Source organism: Schistocerca americana, chromosome 7 (assembly GCF_021461395.2).
Source record: "Schistocerca americana isolate TAMUIC-IGC-003095 chromosome 7, iqSchAmer2.1, whole genome shotgun sequence".
In the NCBI taxonomy this organism is placed as follows: Eukaryota; Metazoa; Arthropoda; class Insecta; order Orthoptera; family Acrididae; genus Schistocerca; species Schistocerca americana.
This window is the reverse complement of record NC_060125.1, coordinates 224,199,188-224,216,092: the sequence shown is the minus strand read 5'-3', so window position 1 is coordinate 224,216,092 and position 16,905 is coordinate 224,199,188. Positions and strand designations below refer to the sequence as shown.

The 16,905-nt window shown below is 45.6% G+C and overlaps 1 protein-coding gene across 1 annotated transcript in view; it reads right to left on the bottom strand.

The window, feature by feature from the left end:
- The window catches only part of LOC124622852 (lutropin-choriogonadotropic hormone receptor-like), a 315,610-nt gene that overhangs the window by 173,003 nt on the left and 125,702 nt on the right, over window positions 1–16,905 (bottom strand). Inside the window, exon 7 of the mRNA XM_047148644.1 lies at window positions 8,738–8,881. Within this exon, the coding sequence (XP_047004600.1) occupies window positions 8,738–8,881 (144 nt within the window). The remainder of the gene's footprint in view (window positions 1–8,737; window positions 8,882–16,905) is intronic.

The window sequence follows — 16,905 nt, the reverse complement described above, 5'->3', positions numbered from 1 at the left end:
GTAATTTTTACACCTGGCAGCAACTGATTTCTTTGAAATTGGGATTAGTACAATCTTCTTGAAGGGTATTTCGTCAGTTTAAAACCAGATGGAAGTCTTGTCTGACGGTATATCATCTAACTTTACGATCTTATTTCCAATTAGGTCTTTCAGAGCTCTGTCAAGTTCTTCTGACAGTATCATATCTCCCATCTCATATTTATCTATGTCCACCTCCCTTTATATAATATTGGTTTCAAGTCCATCTACCTTGTTTAGACCCATTATATAATTCTTCAACTTTTCTGCTTTCCCTTATTTGCTTAGGACTGGTTTTCCATCTGAATTCTTGATATTCATAAGGTGATTCTCCTTTCTCCAAATGTGTCTTTAATTTTCCAGCAGGCGGAATCAATTTTATCCCTAGTGGAATATGCTTCTAAATCGTTACATTTGTCCTCTAGCCATTTTCCACTTCCTGTCAGTTCCCTTTCGTATCCATAGGCGTCCGTAACTGTGGAGGGGGGGGGCGGGGGAGGGCAAGAGGGGCACTTGCCCTCTCCTGGAGTCTTTGCTCAGGTTTGTTGTTCATTAAAGAATTCTCACGAATTTATAGCAATGCTTGTCTGCGGCTCTACTCTACGGCAAATTTAATATTTTTGAGCGCTACGGGAAATACAGTGACTTTAGCAGTCACTACACAGGGTGATTCCTTGATGACGTTACAGACTTTTAGGGGTAATGGAGAAGAGTAAATGTATCAATTTCAGATAAGTGACACTGATCAGGAAACGACCGAGTCGAAGTTAAAAAGCAAAACTCGTACTGACACCTCTGATAGTGGAATACTGTCACTTGGCGCAAACATACCACTCAGATCCCTAGGACATATCACACTTGTTATTCGTCAAGGGATGTGGTTCCAACATGATGGAGCACCACCTCACCGTGGACTGAGGATTGGTGATCGCCTGGATAAGACATTCCCAGAAAATTGGGTAGCAGTGGAAGTCCTGTTTCGTGGCCAACACGTTCGCTTGATCTCGCCCCACTTGTGGAGCCATGTGAAAAGTGTTGTGTGCGAGACGCCTGTGAAGTGGATCTCTTAGCAAAAATTCTCGCTGCCTGCGACTCAGTTCAAACGACACTGAGGATATCAGAACGGGTACGACAGAACTTTGTGCGACGCCGTCATGCCTGTGTTGACCCTGGGAGACGCCATTTTGAACAGCTGTTGTAAATGTAGCAGCTCGTCAAACCGGTGTACGTAAATGGGATTCATTATTAATATACCGTAGACAGGGTTTTCGGTCTCACTGACTATAAGTTACGTGAGCCGTTACAAGTGTGTCAGCAGCGGAAATCATCCGAGGGTATTCTGCACGTCATAGTTAGGGTTCATAAGTTAGGGGCCGTTACTTTGAACGCTGCTCAAGGCTAAGAAGGAATTTGAGTAGATTTGCGCCTATACCTTTCGTCTCCGTCGTTTTCGGACTAGTGTCCCTTATCTGAAATTGATACAGTTATTCTCCATCATTCTTGAAGGTTTGTGACATCATCGCGGAATCACCCCGCATTCTTTTATTTTATTTATTTATTCATATTTGTTGTTGTCACTTTGTCCACGTGAAATTTTGACGATTGCTTGGTACGACAGCAGTTTTGGGGCTCTTCTACAGTGAAGATGATTGCAGACCTTACCAGGAAACAGTGTCCTCAACATTTTTCCTGTAACTCTCTCGTACAGCCCTCATAGAGATTCAGAAAGGGGTTGGTCCAGCGCCCTGACGCGAAGACTGTTAGTACAATATATAGAGGGGATGACTATCAACCGTTTTAGATACGATAAGTTTAATACATTTCTTTTCAAATTTAGTTTTTGAAGGACGACACGTTTTCAGACTAAGCGAATCAGTCATCACGTGCAAATTTTAGAATCTTGCTCTGTCTAGTGAAAATTTCTCCGGATGTCCATCGGTATAGCCATGTAATAGCTTGAGTACAGAAGAAGAATTTTAATTCAGGGTGAAACCACATCAGTGATCAGATTCGCAAATGACATTGGAGTCCTCTCAGTCAGGAATAATTACTGGACCTGCTGCATAGGATGAACAGTCTAATTAGCGCAGAATACGAACTGAGAGTATGTTAAATGAAGGAAATCTATCAACTTTGATGGGGGATAAAGTATGACGGACGAAGCAAAGAGGATCTAAGAAGCAGACTAGCGCAGGTAAAGAGATTATTTATATTTCACAGTTTTTATGTCGCCTTCTGACGTCTGACCATTCAGTCGTCAAGACTCAGAGGAACGAGGATTACGTTTGAAGATCTCCACTGCAGCTATGGACGAAAAATTAACAATGGAATAGTTTCGTGGATCACGGTCACACAACCCGGAAGATTTACCAACCGCTGTAACATAGAGTCCCATATTCAGGGAGTGGGTGCCAAGGAGCAGATGCAGGAATTCGGCATCACCATCCTGGGCAAGGTGCTTTGCCATTGCCTTCATATTGTCAAGAGCATATCTGTGCCGTGTGGATGACTTTGATGAGTGCTTTTTCAGTGTAATATTGTTTTTCGTGTTATTATGAGTAAAATGTAAATGTCGTGTGACTAGAGCCTCCCTTCGGGTAGACCGTTCGCCGGGTGCAAGTACCTCGATATGACGCCACTTCAGCGACATGCGCGTCGATTTGGATGAAATGATGATGATTAGGACAACACAACACCCAGTCCCTAAGCGGAGTCTCCGACCCAGCCGGGAATCTAGCCCGGGCACTTAGGATTGACATTCTGTCGCGCTGACCACTCAGCTACCGGGGGCGGACGTTATTATGGATGAAAGGGGGGGGGGGAGAGGATAAAATCAGAGCCGGTACATAGCTTACTTTTTTCGAATAGCACAAAGGGGACAGCCGAGCTTAACGTCGTCGTCCGCCGGACCGCTCAACATCAACAGTATCACATGCTCTCATTCATGAGACACTGCGCAGAAATCTGGAATTTAGTCCAGGACGTTGGTGTAAACACTGGTTATGAGGAACTTTACGCCTCCGCCCCTTCTCCCTATACCTGTCTGATACTTACATTGAAAAATTTTCCACTAGCAGGATTTGAAATGGCTTATCTTTGAGTCGAGAGCAACCGTAGAAGCGTGCGTTAGCGACATCCGCTGCGGAGGAGGGTACGTGGTGCGAAAGGATGCTCAAATTAAATGGGCTGACGAGATGATAAGACATGATGAGCCACTCAGCATTACCGGTGAGTTAAGCAAAGTGTGGTAAAAAGTAACTAGAAGAAGCGACAAGATGATAAAATATCAGCGAATAGCGTTCATGGTAACAGAGGAATACACATATTGCAGGAAGTAGGGGAAGACGAATATACACTAATAAGCCTTAACGTTATGACCACCTAACTAATAGCTGGTGTGACCATCTTTGGCACGGATAAAGTCTCACAAGCTGCGACATTGTCGCGAATAAAACAGTGACCCGTATATAGAATAAATTTACGTAGGGCATTTCAAATCTTATATACAGGGTTATTACAAATGATTGAAGCGATTTCACAGCTCTACAATAACTTTATTATTTGAGATATTTTCACAATGCTTTGCACACACATACAAAAACTCAAAAAGCTTTTTAGGCATTCACAAATGTTCGATATGTGCCCCTTTAGTGATTCGGCAGACATCAAGCCGATAATCAAATTCCTCCCACACTCACCGCAGCATGTCCCCATCAATGAGTTCGAAAGCATCGTTGATGCGAGCTCGCAGTTCTGGCACGTTTCTTGGTAGAGGAGGTTTAAACACTGAATCTTTCACATAACCCCACAGAAAGAAATCGCATGGGGTTAAGTCGGGAGAGCGTAGAGGCCATGACATGAATTGTTGATCATGATCTCCACCACGACCGATCCATCGGTTTTCCAGTCTCCTGTTTAAGAAATGCTTCTGCTTTAGCCTTTTCCGTAAGATTTTCCAAACCGTCGGCTGTGGTACGTTTAGCTCCCTGCTTGCTTTATTTGTCGACTTCCGCGGGCTACGCATGAAACTTGCCCGCACGCGTTCAACCGTTTCTTCCCTCACTGCAGGCCGACCGGTTGATTTCCCCTTACAGAGGCATCCAGAAGCTTTAAACTGCGCATACCATCGCCAAATGGAGTTAGCAGTTGGTGTATGTTTGTTGAACTTCGTCCTGAATTGTCGTTGCACTGTTATGATTGACTGATGTGAGTGCATTTCAAGCACGACATACGCTTTCTCGGCTCCTGTCGCCATTTTGTCTCACTGCGCTCTCGAGCGCTCTGACGGCAGAAACCTGAAGTGCGGCTTCAGCCGAACAAAAGTTTATGAGTTTTTCTACGTATCTGTAGTGTGTCGTGACCATATGTCAATGAATGGAGCTACAGTGAATTTATGAAATCGCTTCAATCATTTGTAATAGCCCTGTACGGGGTGGTCCTAATGTACTGCAGCCACAGTGGCACTAACATTTGACGATGCCACTAAGGCTGCAGTACATTACGACACTGTTTTTATAAAACAGATCTGAAGATGTTCATTATAGACCGAAACCGGTAATCTGTGAACAAAAAGTTTGTGACCATACAAGTAAATTAAAGGAAATTTGCGGATAAAGTCGTTGATGCTTGTGGCATGGAAGCAATGAGACCTTGGTAGTCGATGGAAGGAGATGGCAGCACATCTGCACACCGACGTCACCTAATTCCCCTGAGCTCTGGCGCCAAGTTCAATCACATTCCAGATATGTTCGATCGGGTTCAGATCTGGCGAATACTGAATTGGTACTCGCCACTTTGTTCCTTGAAACACTCCATTACACTCCTGGCCTTGTGACACGCACATTATCTTGTTGAAAAATTCCACTGCCGTCGGGAAACCTGATCGTCATGAAGGGTTGTACGTGGTCTGCAACCAGTGTACAATACTCCATGTAGTCATGGTGCCTTGCATGAGCTCCACTGGACCCAAGGATGCCCACGTGAATATTCCCCAGGGCTCAATGGAGCCGCCGTCAGCATATCTCCAATCCGTAGTACACGTGTCAAGGAGCTGTTCCCTTGGAAGCAGACGGATTCGCGCCCTCCCATCGGCATGATAAAAAAGGTATCAGGATTTATCAGGTCATGCAACGCTCTGCCATTGCGCCAACGTCCAGTGCCCATGGTCACGTGTCCATTTCAGCCATAGTTGCCGATGATGTGGTTTTAACATTGCCACATGTATGGGTCGCCGCATGCGGAGGCGTGTCTTTAGTAGTTGTTCAAATGGGTCTGAGCACTATGGGACTTAACATCAGAGGTCATCAGTCCCCTAGAACTTAGAACTACTTAAACCTAACTAACCTAAGGATATCACACACATCCATGCCCGAGGCAGTATTCGAACCTGCACACGTAGCAGTCGCGCGTTCCGGACTGAAGCGCCTAGAACCGCTCGGTCACCGCGGCCTGCGTTTAGTAGTGTTCGGAGCACTGTGTGATCAGAAACACTTCTACTCTGTCTAGCATTAAAGTCTGATATTAGTTCTGTCACAGTTCGTCGCCTGTCCTGTTTTACTAGTCTGTCCAGCCTATGTCATCTGACATTTCTAATGACGGGTGGGCGCACAACCTCACGATGACTGGACGTGGTTTCACCTTGGTTTCGCCACGTATTGAAGACACTCACCAGAGGACTCTTCGAATTCCTGACAAGTCGTGCAGTTGCCGAAATCCTCGTCCCGAGCCTCCCGGACATCACAACTCCGATATATCGCACACCTGACCTATTCTACACACGGACAACACACTCACTGATACTACATGCACTATGTGTGTGTCTGATTAACAGTCATTCCACGTAAGGTGACGCTGCTGTCGCCTGGACGGGTTTATATAGACAGTACATCGGTGGTCATAATGTTCTGGCTGATCAGTATGTACAGCAAATAGCTGATTGAATGGAAGAGACTGTCACATTAGAGGAAATAGTGGTAGGCCGTATAAAAGCAGTCGGGAGACTAATGAATAGACTGATGGAACGGGTAAGGGGAAGTGTCCAGATGCAGTCAGCAACGGTACTCATAGTAGGACCCGCAGCAGTAGGAGTTTCATGAAGGTGTCCCTGGTCAGTCTGGTCACGAGTTGAGAGTAGGTGCTAAAGGTACAGTATTCAAAGGACATACAGGCATTGTAGGCCTCCATGTGCAATTTAGGCACTAAGTACATAGGGCTGTGTACGAATGTGGACGGGGTAAAACTGGTGTAGGGGAAGAATCATCTAACTGACAGTAGAAGCAGGTGCAGCGCCGCAATAGACGGTGCTCTGGGTAGCTAGGCTAATGAAATTGTAGAGTAATCCAGAAGAAGCGAGTATGATGCAAGGGAGCAACCAGAAGAACTACAGTATTCTCAAGAAATACTTGAAAAAAGAGACAGCATTGGTCGTATATTTTTTACTATTGCAAAATCGATTTTCTGTCACTGAGTGACCATCTTCAGTGCTAGAAGTTAAAAATTTTTTCACATTACGATCAGAGAGTACAACATAGAAAATCACAATTACATCTGCATATGAACATAACACTTGTTAGAAACAAACCTATATTGTATAACTTAAATTGGGATGCACTGTTGTCACTAAACTTACGGCAATCACATAGACTGAGGTCGCTGTTTACCTGCACTTGTTCAGCAGACCTCGGTGTGACGGGGCTTGACACGCACTCTATGTGATATGTGTCACGTGAAGACATAGTGTTATTGGTTTTGCGAATTATTAACACGAAATAACTCTTGTACTTTTGTGAATGGTGTAGTAATTCAAATTTAAAATGTGCGTACAACACATAGCAGACGCAACTGGTAGCAACTGGTCATACAACTCCAGATTTGACATCGCAATTGAAATTGTTGCACAAGGGTAAAAAAGGTCGCCTTCTCGACCTTATGGAAGAGATGGAGATCTTTTGTCATAACAAAGCTCCAGATATCACGCTGCTCAACGAGCAAACGATATCGAGAAGCACACATTTTTGGGAATGCTTCTCCGATTTACTATGAAATAAATTCAACTTGTGGTCATTTATCACAATTTGCAATTCATAGTCAGCTGCTTGTTATCCCTTATATACAACGCCTCAGTCACAGTCGCTACGAGAACACGTACAATGGCCGCTATTTCAACTATCTCAACACATTGACACACATGTTTTCAGTTTGTTTTAATAACATTACTAATTTCGGTTTTTTAAATGATGCTTCTTTCTTTTTTGTTCTGTAATTTACAGAACTTATGGACGCCTACTGAACATAATTTTACGACAGTCGACATCTCGTAGGCGTTGACACAAAGTAATACAAACCGGTTATCACTTTACGTAATTTTTAATGTATGTTAACAATTCTTTTGCTATTTGAATAAGTGCTGGATATCGTGCATAGTCTATGTTTAATTTCTCTAAAGTACAATGTACATTTTGGTATAAGTGACACTATTACTTGTCCTTCCTCATGATGGTTTCTCGATGATTGATGTATACTACTTGTTCGCATCTTACATTTCCACGGCATTTTAATTATTAAGTAACGGCAGTTTCGTACTGTGATTATTTTTTTAATATATTTGACTCCTTGGTATTAACGTTATTATTTTATATATATTGACTCCTTGGTATTAACGTTTGTTACATAAATTACGAACGTTGTACTTTTGACTTCCCACGCCAGATGGTGGGTGTTACGTTTTTTAAGACAGACCTGTGTTGCGCCTCTTTTTATGTTGTTCATTTATTATTCTTTGGCATTATCTATTGCTTTGTATATGTTCTGCACTCTAACAACTTATCATCGATCTATTTTATGTTTTATAGTTTATAAAAAACAATATGCCAATGTATTTTAGATATTCTCCTGCGTCTGCTATGTGTTGTACGCACATTTTAAATTTGAATTACTACACCATTCACAAAAGTACAAGAGTTATTTAGTGTTAATAATTCGCAAAACCAATAACACTATGTCTTCACGTGACACATATCACATAGAGTGCGTGTCAAGCCCCGTCACACCGAGGTCTGCTGAACAAGTGCAGGTAAACAGCGACCTCAGTCTATGTGATTGCCGTAAGTTTAGTGACAACAGTGCATCCCAATTTAAGTTATACAATATAGGTTTGTTTCTAACAAGTGTTATGTTCATATGCAGATGTAATTGTGATTTTCTATGTTGTACTCTCTGATCGTAATGTGAAAAAATTTTTAACTTCTAGCACTGAAGATGGTCACTCAGTGACAGAAAATCGATTTTGCAATAGTAAAAAATATACGACCAATGCTGTCTCTTTTCTCAAGTATACCTGTTACCTGGTCGTAGTGCACAAGACAACATGGAGTCGCCAATTAATATAATTCTCAAGAAAACCAGAACAGCTCCCCCTTAATGGCGTCACTGGGTGACCTGTAACTGGAATTGTGTCGGAGTGTTGCTTTGCAGCAGCCAGAAAAACAGCCATACTCACAACACCACTGTGTCAAGGACTCTGGTCAACTGGGGTTGGCGATTTGGAAGAGTGTGCATGGGTTAGTGCGGTACTGAGTAGCAGCCAACAGAGTACTGTGATTCATAGTACATGCAGACACGGTAGTTCCTAAAAGGGGTCTCCCGAACAGTCCAGGGATGAATTTGTGTGAGTGGGATAGATGTAACGCTGTGGAGCTGCCAGCATAGTAACGGTACTCACAGGACCTGCAGACGCGGCAGCCCCTCGAAGGCGTCCCTGGGCAGCCTGGGGATGGAGTTGTGCGCCAGCAGCAGGTCGTGCAGCAGGGACAGCCCAAGGAATGGACGGCCCTCCAGCGTCGTGATCTGGTTGCTCGCCAAGTCCCTGTAAAGTAACACAGCTGTCATCGGATAAGGTGCCTGGATAATGAGTGCATTTTGTGTAGCCGCAGTACTAGTCTCGAAAGCATTTGTCCCCTGCAGTAGGCATCAAGCTAATACCGTGTAACACGGCCTCTAGCCCTCATAACAGCCTCAACTGTGGGAAGGAATGAATCGACACGTTTATTCAGATTCACCATATACAGCTTGTACGTCCCTTTCGTCCGTGCCTCGGAGCCTCCGTAGCGTCTCCCAGAGTCACATATCGGCGACGTGCGGCGCGCTAGACAAATTACGCGACATACTGCTCTACAGATCTCATCAGGAGCGTGTACAGACGGACCCAGATTCATGCTCTGTACCGATGAAGAGAAAAGCAAACTTCGCTATCTGGCCTTGAAGGCCACGAGACGGGCTGACCTACTGTCGTGGCGTCCTTAGTCATTCATCATCGCAGGCGTTATGGAGAGCACCTGGTCATCACACCACAGTTCTGGCGTTGTCGACATTCTCACTTTGGAGCTGCTACCTCTCAATCAGGCAGCTCCTAAGCTGGCATCATGAGGCTGAGTACACATCGGTCCAGTGCTCCCAACAAGGAAAAATCACTGGCAATATTGGAAATCATACCTGGGTCCTCCACGGGGGGTTGTGCCACGTTGACCACTTTTTTTAAACCCTTTTTCTTTTTTTCCTTTTTCCGCTTGTTTTGCAGCACCTATCTCCTTATCTAACTAAGTTTAATCATGCAAAACCTCTAAAAATAAAAGAAACTAAAATCAAATCCACACCTTCTTGGCACCGCCACTTTAACCCTACCATAAAATGGAACTCCCCCTTCGGGCGTTACCCCTAACTATTCCCAAAGATTCTCCCAAGGTGGTAGGCTCCAAAGGTCTACAGTTTATTTATTTATTACAAAATAATAATTAGCAAATGCTTAAAACTCAAAATTCTAGAAAACAGAATGTTACAAAACAATGTGAAAGGATAAACTGACATAGCTTTGTATATAACTTCTGCTACTTGGACTAAAAGAATCTTTCTTCAAGAAACGGTGCAACTGATGTTTGCTTGTCAACTGCCATTGTCGTTACCAGTCTCCAATAATGCCGTCTAAAATGACTACAACAGACTCATGCTGCATTGCTAATGCCTCAATGACTACAGCTTTCCATGAATCAACCAATCTTTTTCCTTCTTCACTGCTTACAATTCGCGTAATTCTGACTTCGATGTGATACTGCGGGGAACGTCATAATGAGCCTGGCACTCCCCAGCTAGCCGGGGAGGGTACGAGAACGCTGCGTAAAGAGTGTACGGTACCTCAATGTGCGTTCAAGAGTGTTTTGCAGCTGCCACCAGTAATCAAGTTCCACTTTCTTCCCTTCGCCGAAGATGTAGTCAATGCCCATTCCCTTGAATGCATATGGTATTTTGAGAGGGGAAAGTAATAGTCATCCGGGCACAGGAGGGTTCGAGGTTCAATCTCGTCAGGTGTCATATGGAGGTAGCAAGCTAAGATCTCCTGTGTCAGTCGCCAAACGCCGGACGGCGACACACATCAGTGTTCAGGAGGCGATAATCACGGCAAAGTAGGTAGTCAATTAACCTGATACCTTGCAATTAGTATCTCTTGGCATATTTATTGTTGGTGTCTTGATACCACGTCACGCGCTCGGTGGTGTATCGTTTTTCACATTCGTGGCCAATTGACAGTTGGGTACTTGGTTTCTAACACGTTACGAGGAACTGCCTGCAGAAGGTTGGTGTAAAAATCTTTTGCCTTTGGCGACCGCGTTGTGGCGAGATCGATGCGACGTGCGCCATCGACACCGGCGGCACGTGGGTGACTGGCATCAGGACCTCCAATAGATGACCATCGTTTTCTCATATTGTTCATATATAGGGCATGAGGCTGGATGTTAACCAGTCACAACCCTCCATCATGTAAGGGGCCAACAGTAGCGACCGGCCGCCGTGTCATCCTCAGCCCACAGGCGTCACTGGATGCGGATATGGAGGGGCATGTGGTCAGCACACCGTTCTCCCGGCCGTATGTCGGTTTACGGGACCGGAGCCGCTACTTCTCAATCAAGTAGCCCCTCAGTTTGCCTCAGAAGGGCTGAGAGCACCCCGCTTGCCAACAACGCTCGTCAGACCGGATGGTCACCAATCCAAGTGCTAGTCCAGCCCAACAGCGCTTAACTTCGGTGATCTGACGTGAACCGGTGTTATCACTGCGGCGAGGCCGTTGGCGAGAGTATCATAACATACTTGAAATACTTACCCTGTGAATAGTAAACAACCGAAGGTAGCCTAAAGTCTACGACCTATCACCATCCGTATGGGGGAGGACCTGTGCCATGTGATTGAGTTCTGACACCACGTAGAGGTCCAGGTATTCCACACATTGTAGCTGGTTCAAGCCCCGGGCCAGGTTCTGGCGCACCAACACACGTATAATATGTAGTAACTGTCGATAGTTTGATGCGGCTGTTCCGCACACATCCTTTGTAAACGTGACTCCCAGATAGTTCAGTAACTGGTGGGAGGGAACGACAGCACCCGGCCTAAGACAGCGCCCTCTATCCAGCGCTGCCGACTTACTGACGCACAGAAGACTGCCTACAGCCTGTCGATATCGCTGGATCCAGTTTAGTATGCTGCGGACTTCATTGGTGAAACGAACTAGCAGCAGCAGGTCGTCGGCGTATGCCCCTTGAAGGAAGGTGATATCTCGCAGGATGATGCCAGATAGTCGGCCGTTGTGGCCGAGCCGTTCTAGGCGCTTCAGTCTGGAACCGCGCGACCGCTACGGTCGCAGGTTCGAATGGCTCTGAGCACTATGGGACTTAACATCTGAGGTCATCAGTCCCCTAGAACTTAGAACTACTTAAACCTAACTAACCTAAGGACATCAAACACATCCATGCCCGAGGCAGGATTCGAACCTGCGACCGAAGCGGTCGCGCGGTTCCAGACTGAAGCGCCTAGAACCGCTCGACCACAACGGGCCGGCCAGGTTCGAATCCTGCCTCGGGCATGGATGTGTGTGATGTCCTTAGGTTAGTTAGGTTTAAGTAGTTCTAAGTTCTAGGGGACTGATGACCTCAGATGTCATAGTGCTCAGAGCCATTTGAACCATTTGTGGATGCCAGATAGCCTATGGTTGAGACCCCTGAGCAGTGCCTCGAGCGCGATTCCATAAATGTAGGTAGAAAGGGGGCAACCTTGTCGATGAGACGTCTTAATGGGTATCGGGGCCAACGTCCGTCCATTTATATGGGCCTAACAGCTGACTGCAGCCAGAAGGCGCAGCAGGGTGTCGGTGAGCCTCGGGAGAAACCCCATACTGTCCATCATTTGTGGGACAAATTCATGGAGCACTCTATTGAAGGCCCGAATGAAATCGACAGATACGATCGCCACTCTCGGGCGGCACGCCGGGGCGATCACTATTACGTGTATTATTCGCCTGCGGCCATTTGAACGTTGGCATCTCCCTCTTGCAACGTCTGTTCTGGGGCGAAAATCATTGGCAAAATCTAAATATGGCTTCCCAAAAGACTGACGAAGATCTTGCATTCGATGTTCAACATTGTGAGTGGCCGATAGTCACTGACCGATTGCCCTCCCGCTGGCTTTGTGTACCGGCATTAGAAATCCTTCGACTAAGGAAGGCGGTATTGTGCAGTCCGGGACATGTGTTCTCGGAACGTTGTAACCCAGTGGGGCATCATGATGTCAGAGATGTTCCGGTAAAACTCGACTCGTAATGCATAGGACCCTGTAGACTTACTGACTGCACCTCTGTCCAACGCGTTGTCCTCTTCCTTCATTAATGCCGTCACGGTTGCCGCGTCGATAGTGTGTGTCACCAGTTGTAACGCATCTGTTTCCTAGTAAAGATGACGAAAATGATCCTCTGTGGTTTTCACTGCTTGGGTCAAACACGAGCGACCATTTCGCGTCGTAAGGTGTGTGATTAACTGTCGACGGTGTCGGCGGCGCATGTCTACGATATCGTGTGCGGATTGCAAATACATCATACTCCGCAAGCCACCTAATAGAGTGTGGCGGAGCGTACTTTTTGAACCACTAACTGGGCCCCCCAACCCTGTTCCACTCGCGAATAGTGCATGGAAAGAATGATTAATTTCTTGAATTTTCTCCTTATGGTGATTACATGAGACGTATGTGGGGGAATTAATATGTTACTCTACTCTTCCTTGCGGGGCTCCATCAACCGCCTAACACTGGAGCTCCCAATGCTAAGCAGACCCACCCTCTGCACTTACCCGGACTAGGCAGCAAAATCGGCCGCTGGCACAACAAGAGAGGCATCCCGAGCTGGCTCAGAGTTATCGTCAACACTGGAAAGCATCTCGTACCTGCTGCTAAGGCGTAGGGAGACAGCCGCGCGACCTGCTCCCACTTCCGCCTTCCGTCCTGTGACACGCGAACACCCCACTGTATGCCACCAATTCTCAAGCGAGGACAGACCTGTTAGATGTTGCTTATCAGGGGATTCCAAAGCCACCAAAGGTCTCGCAGGTCTCGTCACAAGTGTCCCGATGTCGCCGCAACTTCGAGCATTAGCCACGCAGCTTCCAGCTGTTGACGGACAGCAACCGATCTTCCTTGTGACCCCCCTTCAAGCTAGACAAGTTACGTTCTTTGTAGTTTTTTGTTTGACGCTTATTTCGTGAGATATTTGGCCAGGTCACAATCAATGGACCACCCTGATTATAAGATTTGAAATGCCCTACTGAGTTTGGAACGTACGCAAAATACACGACTGACCATTAAAATTGCTACACCAATAAGAAAAGCAGAAGATAAACGGGTATTCATTGGACAAATATACAGGGTTATTACAAATGATTGAAGCGATTTCACAGCTCTACAATAACTTTATTATTTCAGATATTTTCACAATGCTTTGCACACACATACAAAAACTCAAAAATTTTTTTAGGCATTCACAAATGTTCGATATGTGCCCCTTTAGTGATTCGGCAGACATCAAGCCGATAATCAAGTTCCTCCCACACTCGGCGCAGCATGTTCCCATCAATGAGTTCGAAAGCATCGTTGATGCGAGCTCGCAGTTCTGGCACGTTTCTCGGTAGAGGAGGTTTAAACACTGAATCTTTCACATAACCCCACAGAAAGAAATCGCATGGGGTTAAGTCGGGAGAGCGTAGAGGCCATGACATGAATTGTTGATCATGATCTCCACCACGACCGATCCATCGGTTTTCCAATCTCCTGTTTAAGAAATGCTTCTGCTTTAGCCTTTTCCGTAAGATTTTCCAAACCGTCGGCTGTGGTACGTTTAGCTCCCTGCTTGCTTTATTCGTCGACTTCCGCAGGCTACGCGTGAAACTTGCCCGCACGCGTTCAACCATTTCTCCGCTCACTGCAGGCCGACCCGTTGATTTCCCCTTACAGAGGCATCCAGAAGCTTTAAACTGCGCATACCATCGCCGAATGGAGTTAGCAGCTGGTGGATCTTTGTTGAACTTCGTCCTGAAGAGTCGTTGCACTGTTATGACTGACTGATGTGAGTGCATTTCAAGCACGACATACACTTTCTCGGCTCATGTCGGCATTTTGTCTCACTGCGCTCTCGAACGCTCTGGCGGCAGAAACCTGAAGTGCGGCTTCAGCCGAACAAAACTTTATGAGTGTTTCTACGTATCTGTAGTGTGTCGTGACCATATGTCAATGAATGGAGCTACAGTGAATTTATGAAATCGCTTCAATCATTTGTAATAGCCCTGTATAATACTAGAACTGACATGTGATTACATTTTCACGCAGTTCGGGTGCATAGATACTGAGAAGTCAGTACCCAGAACAACCACCTCTGGCCGTAATAACGGCCTTGATACGCCTGGGCATTGAGTCAAACAGAGCTTGGATAGCTGCCCATTCAGCTTCTACACGACACCACAGTTCATCCAGAGTAGTGACTGGCGTAGTGTGACGAGACAGTTGCTCGGCCACCATTGACCAGACGTTTTCAATTGATGAGAATGTGCTGGCGAGGTCAGCAGTCGAACATTTTCTGTATCCAGAAAGGCCCGTACAGGTCCTGCAAGATGTCCTGACCGAGACGTGTAACCAATGGCACCCCATACCATCACGCCGGGTGATACGCCAGTGAGTACACCGTCACAGGCGCTCCTGTCTGTGATGCAGCGTCAAAGGTAACCGCAGCCATGGTCTCTGAGCTGATAGTCCATTCTGCTGCAAACGTCGTCGAACTGTTCGTGGAGATGATTGTTGTCTTGGAAACGTCCCCAACTGTTGACTCACGGATCGAGACGTGGCTGCACGATCCGTTACAGCCATGTGGATAAGATGCCTGTCATCTCGACTGCTAGTGATACGAGGCAGTTGAGATCCAGCATGGCGTTCCGTATTACCCTCCTGAACCCACCGATTCCCTATTCTGCTAACAGTCATTGGATCTCGACCAACGCGAGCAGCAATGTCGCGATACGATAAACCGCAATCGCGATAGGCTGCAATCCGACCTTTATCAAAGTCGGAAACGTGATGGTATACATTTCTCCTCCTTACACGAGGCATCACAACAACGTTTCACCAGGCAACGCCGGTCAACTGCTGTTTGTGTATGAGAAATCGGTGGGAAACTTTCCTCATGTCAGCAATTTTTTGGTGTCGCCACCGGCGCCAACCTTGTGTGAATGCTCTGAAAAGCTAATCATTAACATGTCAAAGCATTTTCTTCCTGTCGGTTAAATTTCGCGTCTGTAGCACGTCATTTTCGTGGTGTAGCAATTTTAATGGCCAGTAGTGTATAACGGGGAGGATAAAGAAACACTAAAATATTCTCTGCAGATTTCTCATTATATCCTGAGACGCCAGGTTATTAAAAGTTTCTCTACTGAAATGGATGTATCTACAGTTACCTGTTACTAGAAATTCTGCTTACCCAGAAGCTACCGCTCAAGATAAGTATGCAAACCAGAATTCATTGATCTATACTATATGCTATGTACCAGCACTAGATTTAAACTTAGTGGCGTGACTTGGACCTTCTGGCGGCGAGAAAATTACACTAGGAAGCCGCATTACTCAAGGGTATGCACCAAGATTTACGCAAAAACAAAAACTTAATTTGCTAAACACTAGCCAACACAGTAAAATACACAGGTGTGGTTCACTTCTTCGCGGAAGTACGTGAAAAAAAAACTAAACTACATTACGGTGTGTCACTGCTGCTGGCGCGTCCGCTCGGCGTCTATCGTTAGACAGTCCCTTCTGAGCCGCGCTCTGTCAACGACAGTGTGTGAGCTTAGATTCGATGTCGTTCTCATTGTCTGCCCGGCGGTAGGGGTAGAGCGTCGAGGTCCCTGAGCACCACGCAACAAAAGTCCATTGTCTGCTGGTGCCACTCAGCCGTGACCTCGCCAAACTGCAAAAGTTTAGGCGTAGCGCCGTATAACGATCCTGCCTTGGAGGCGGTTAGGTGGGAAATGTGTCTCAGAGCTGGATAGTGACAGATGGTGACGCGAGACTGGACGCACACGTAGTTTATGTATCAGCCGATAGAGGACAATATTGGATAGGGGGACTGTGATTTTAGTTTCGATTGTGCCTACTAGAGTGCACTAAAGTAGTAGAATGTTTTTCATAAACTGTTCTAGTATTTTCATAAAGTGTTATTATGTCTTTTTGTGTATGTGAAATGTTATAAATGGGTTTTAGCAGTATGAATGATGTGTGAGTGTGGATTAATGTTAATATGAAGGCAATTGTTTAACGAGTTATGTAGTAGGATTTAGTGTGGGAACATTTCGAAGAAGTATGGATATGGACAAAGGGGATTTTTGTAGAATAGATTTGTAAAGTAAGTTTATGGTGAAGGGAAAGTTAATTCAGGTATAAATAACAATAGTAAATAACTTTATGCATAAGCAAATCTTCAGCATATTAGATAATTACGTCGGTAAAAAGTGCAGTCATTAGGTTTACTATTTTGAGATTGGT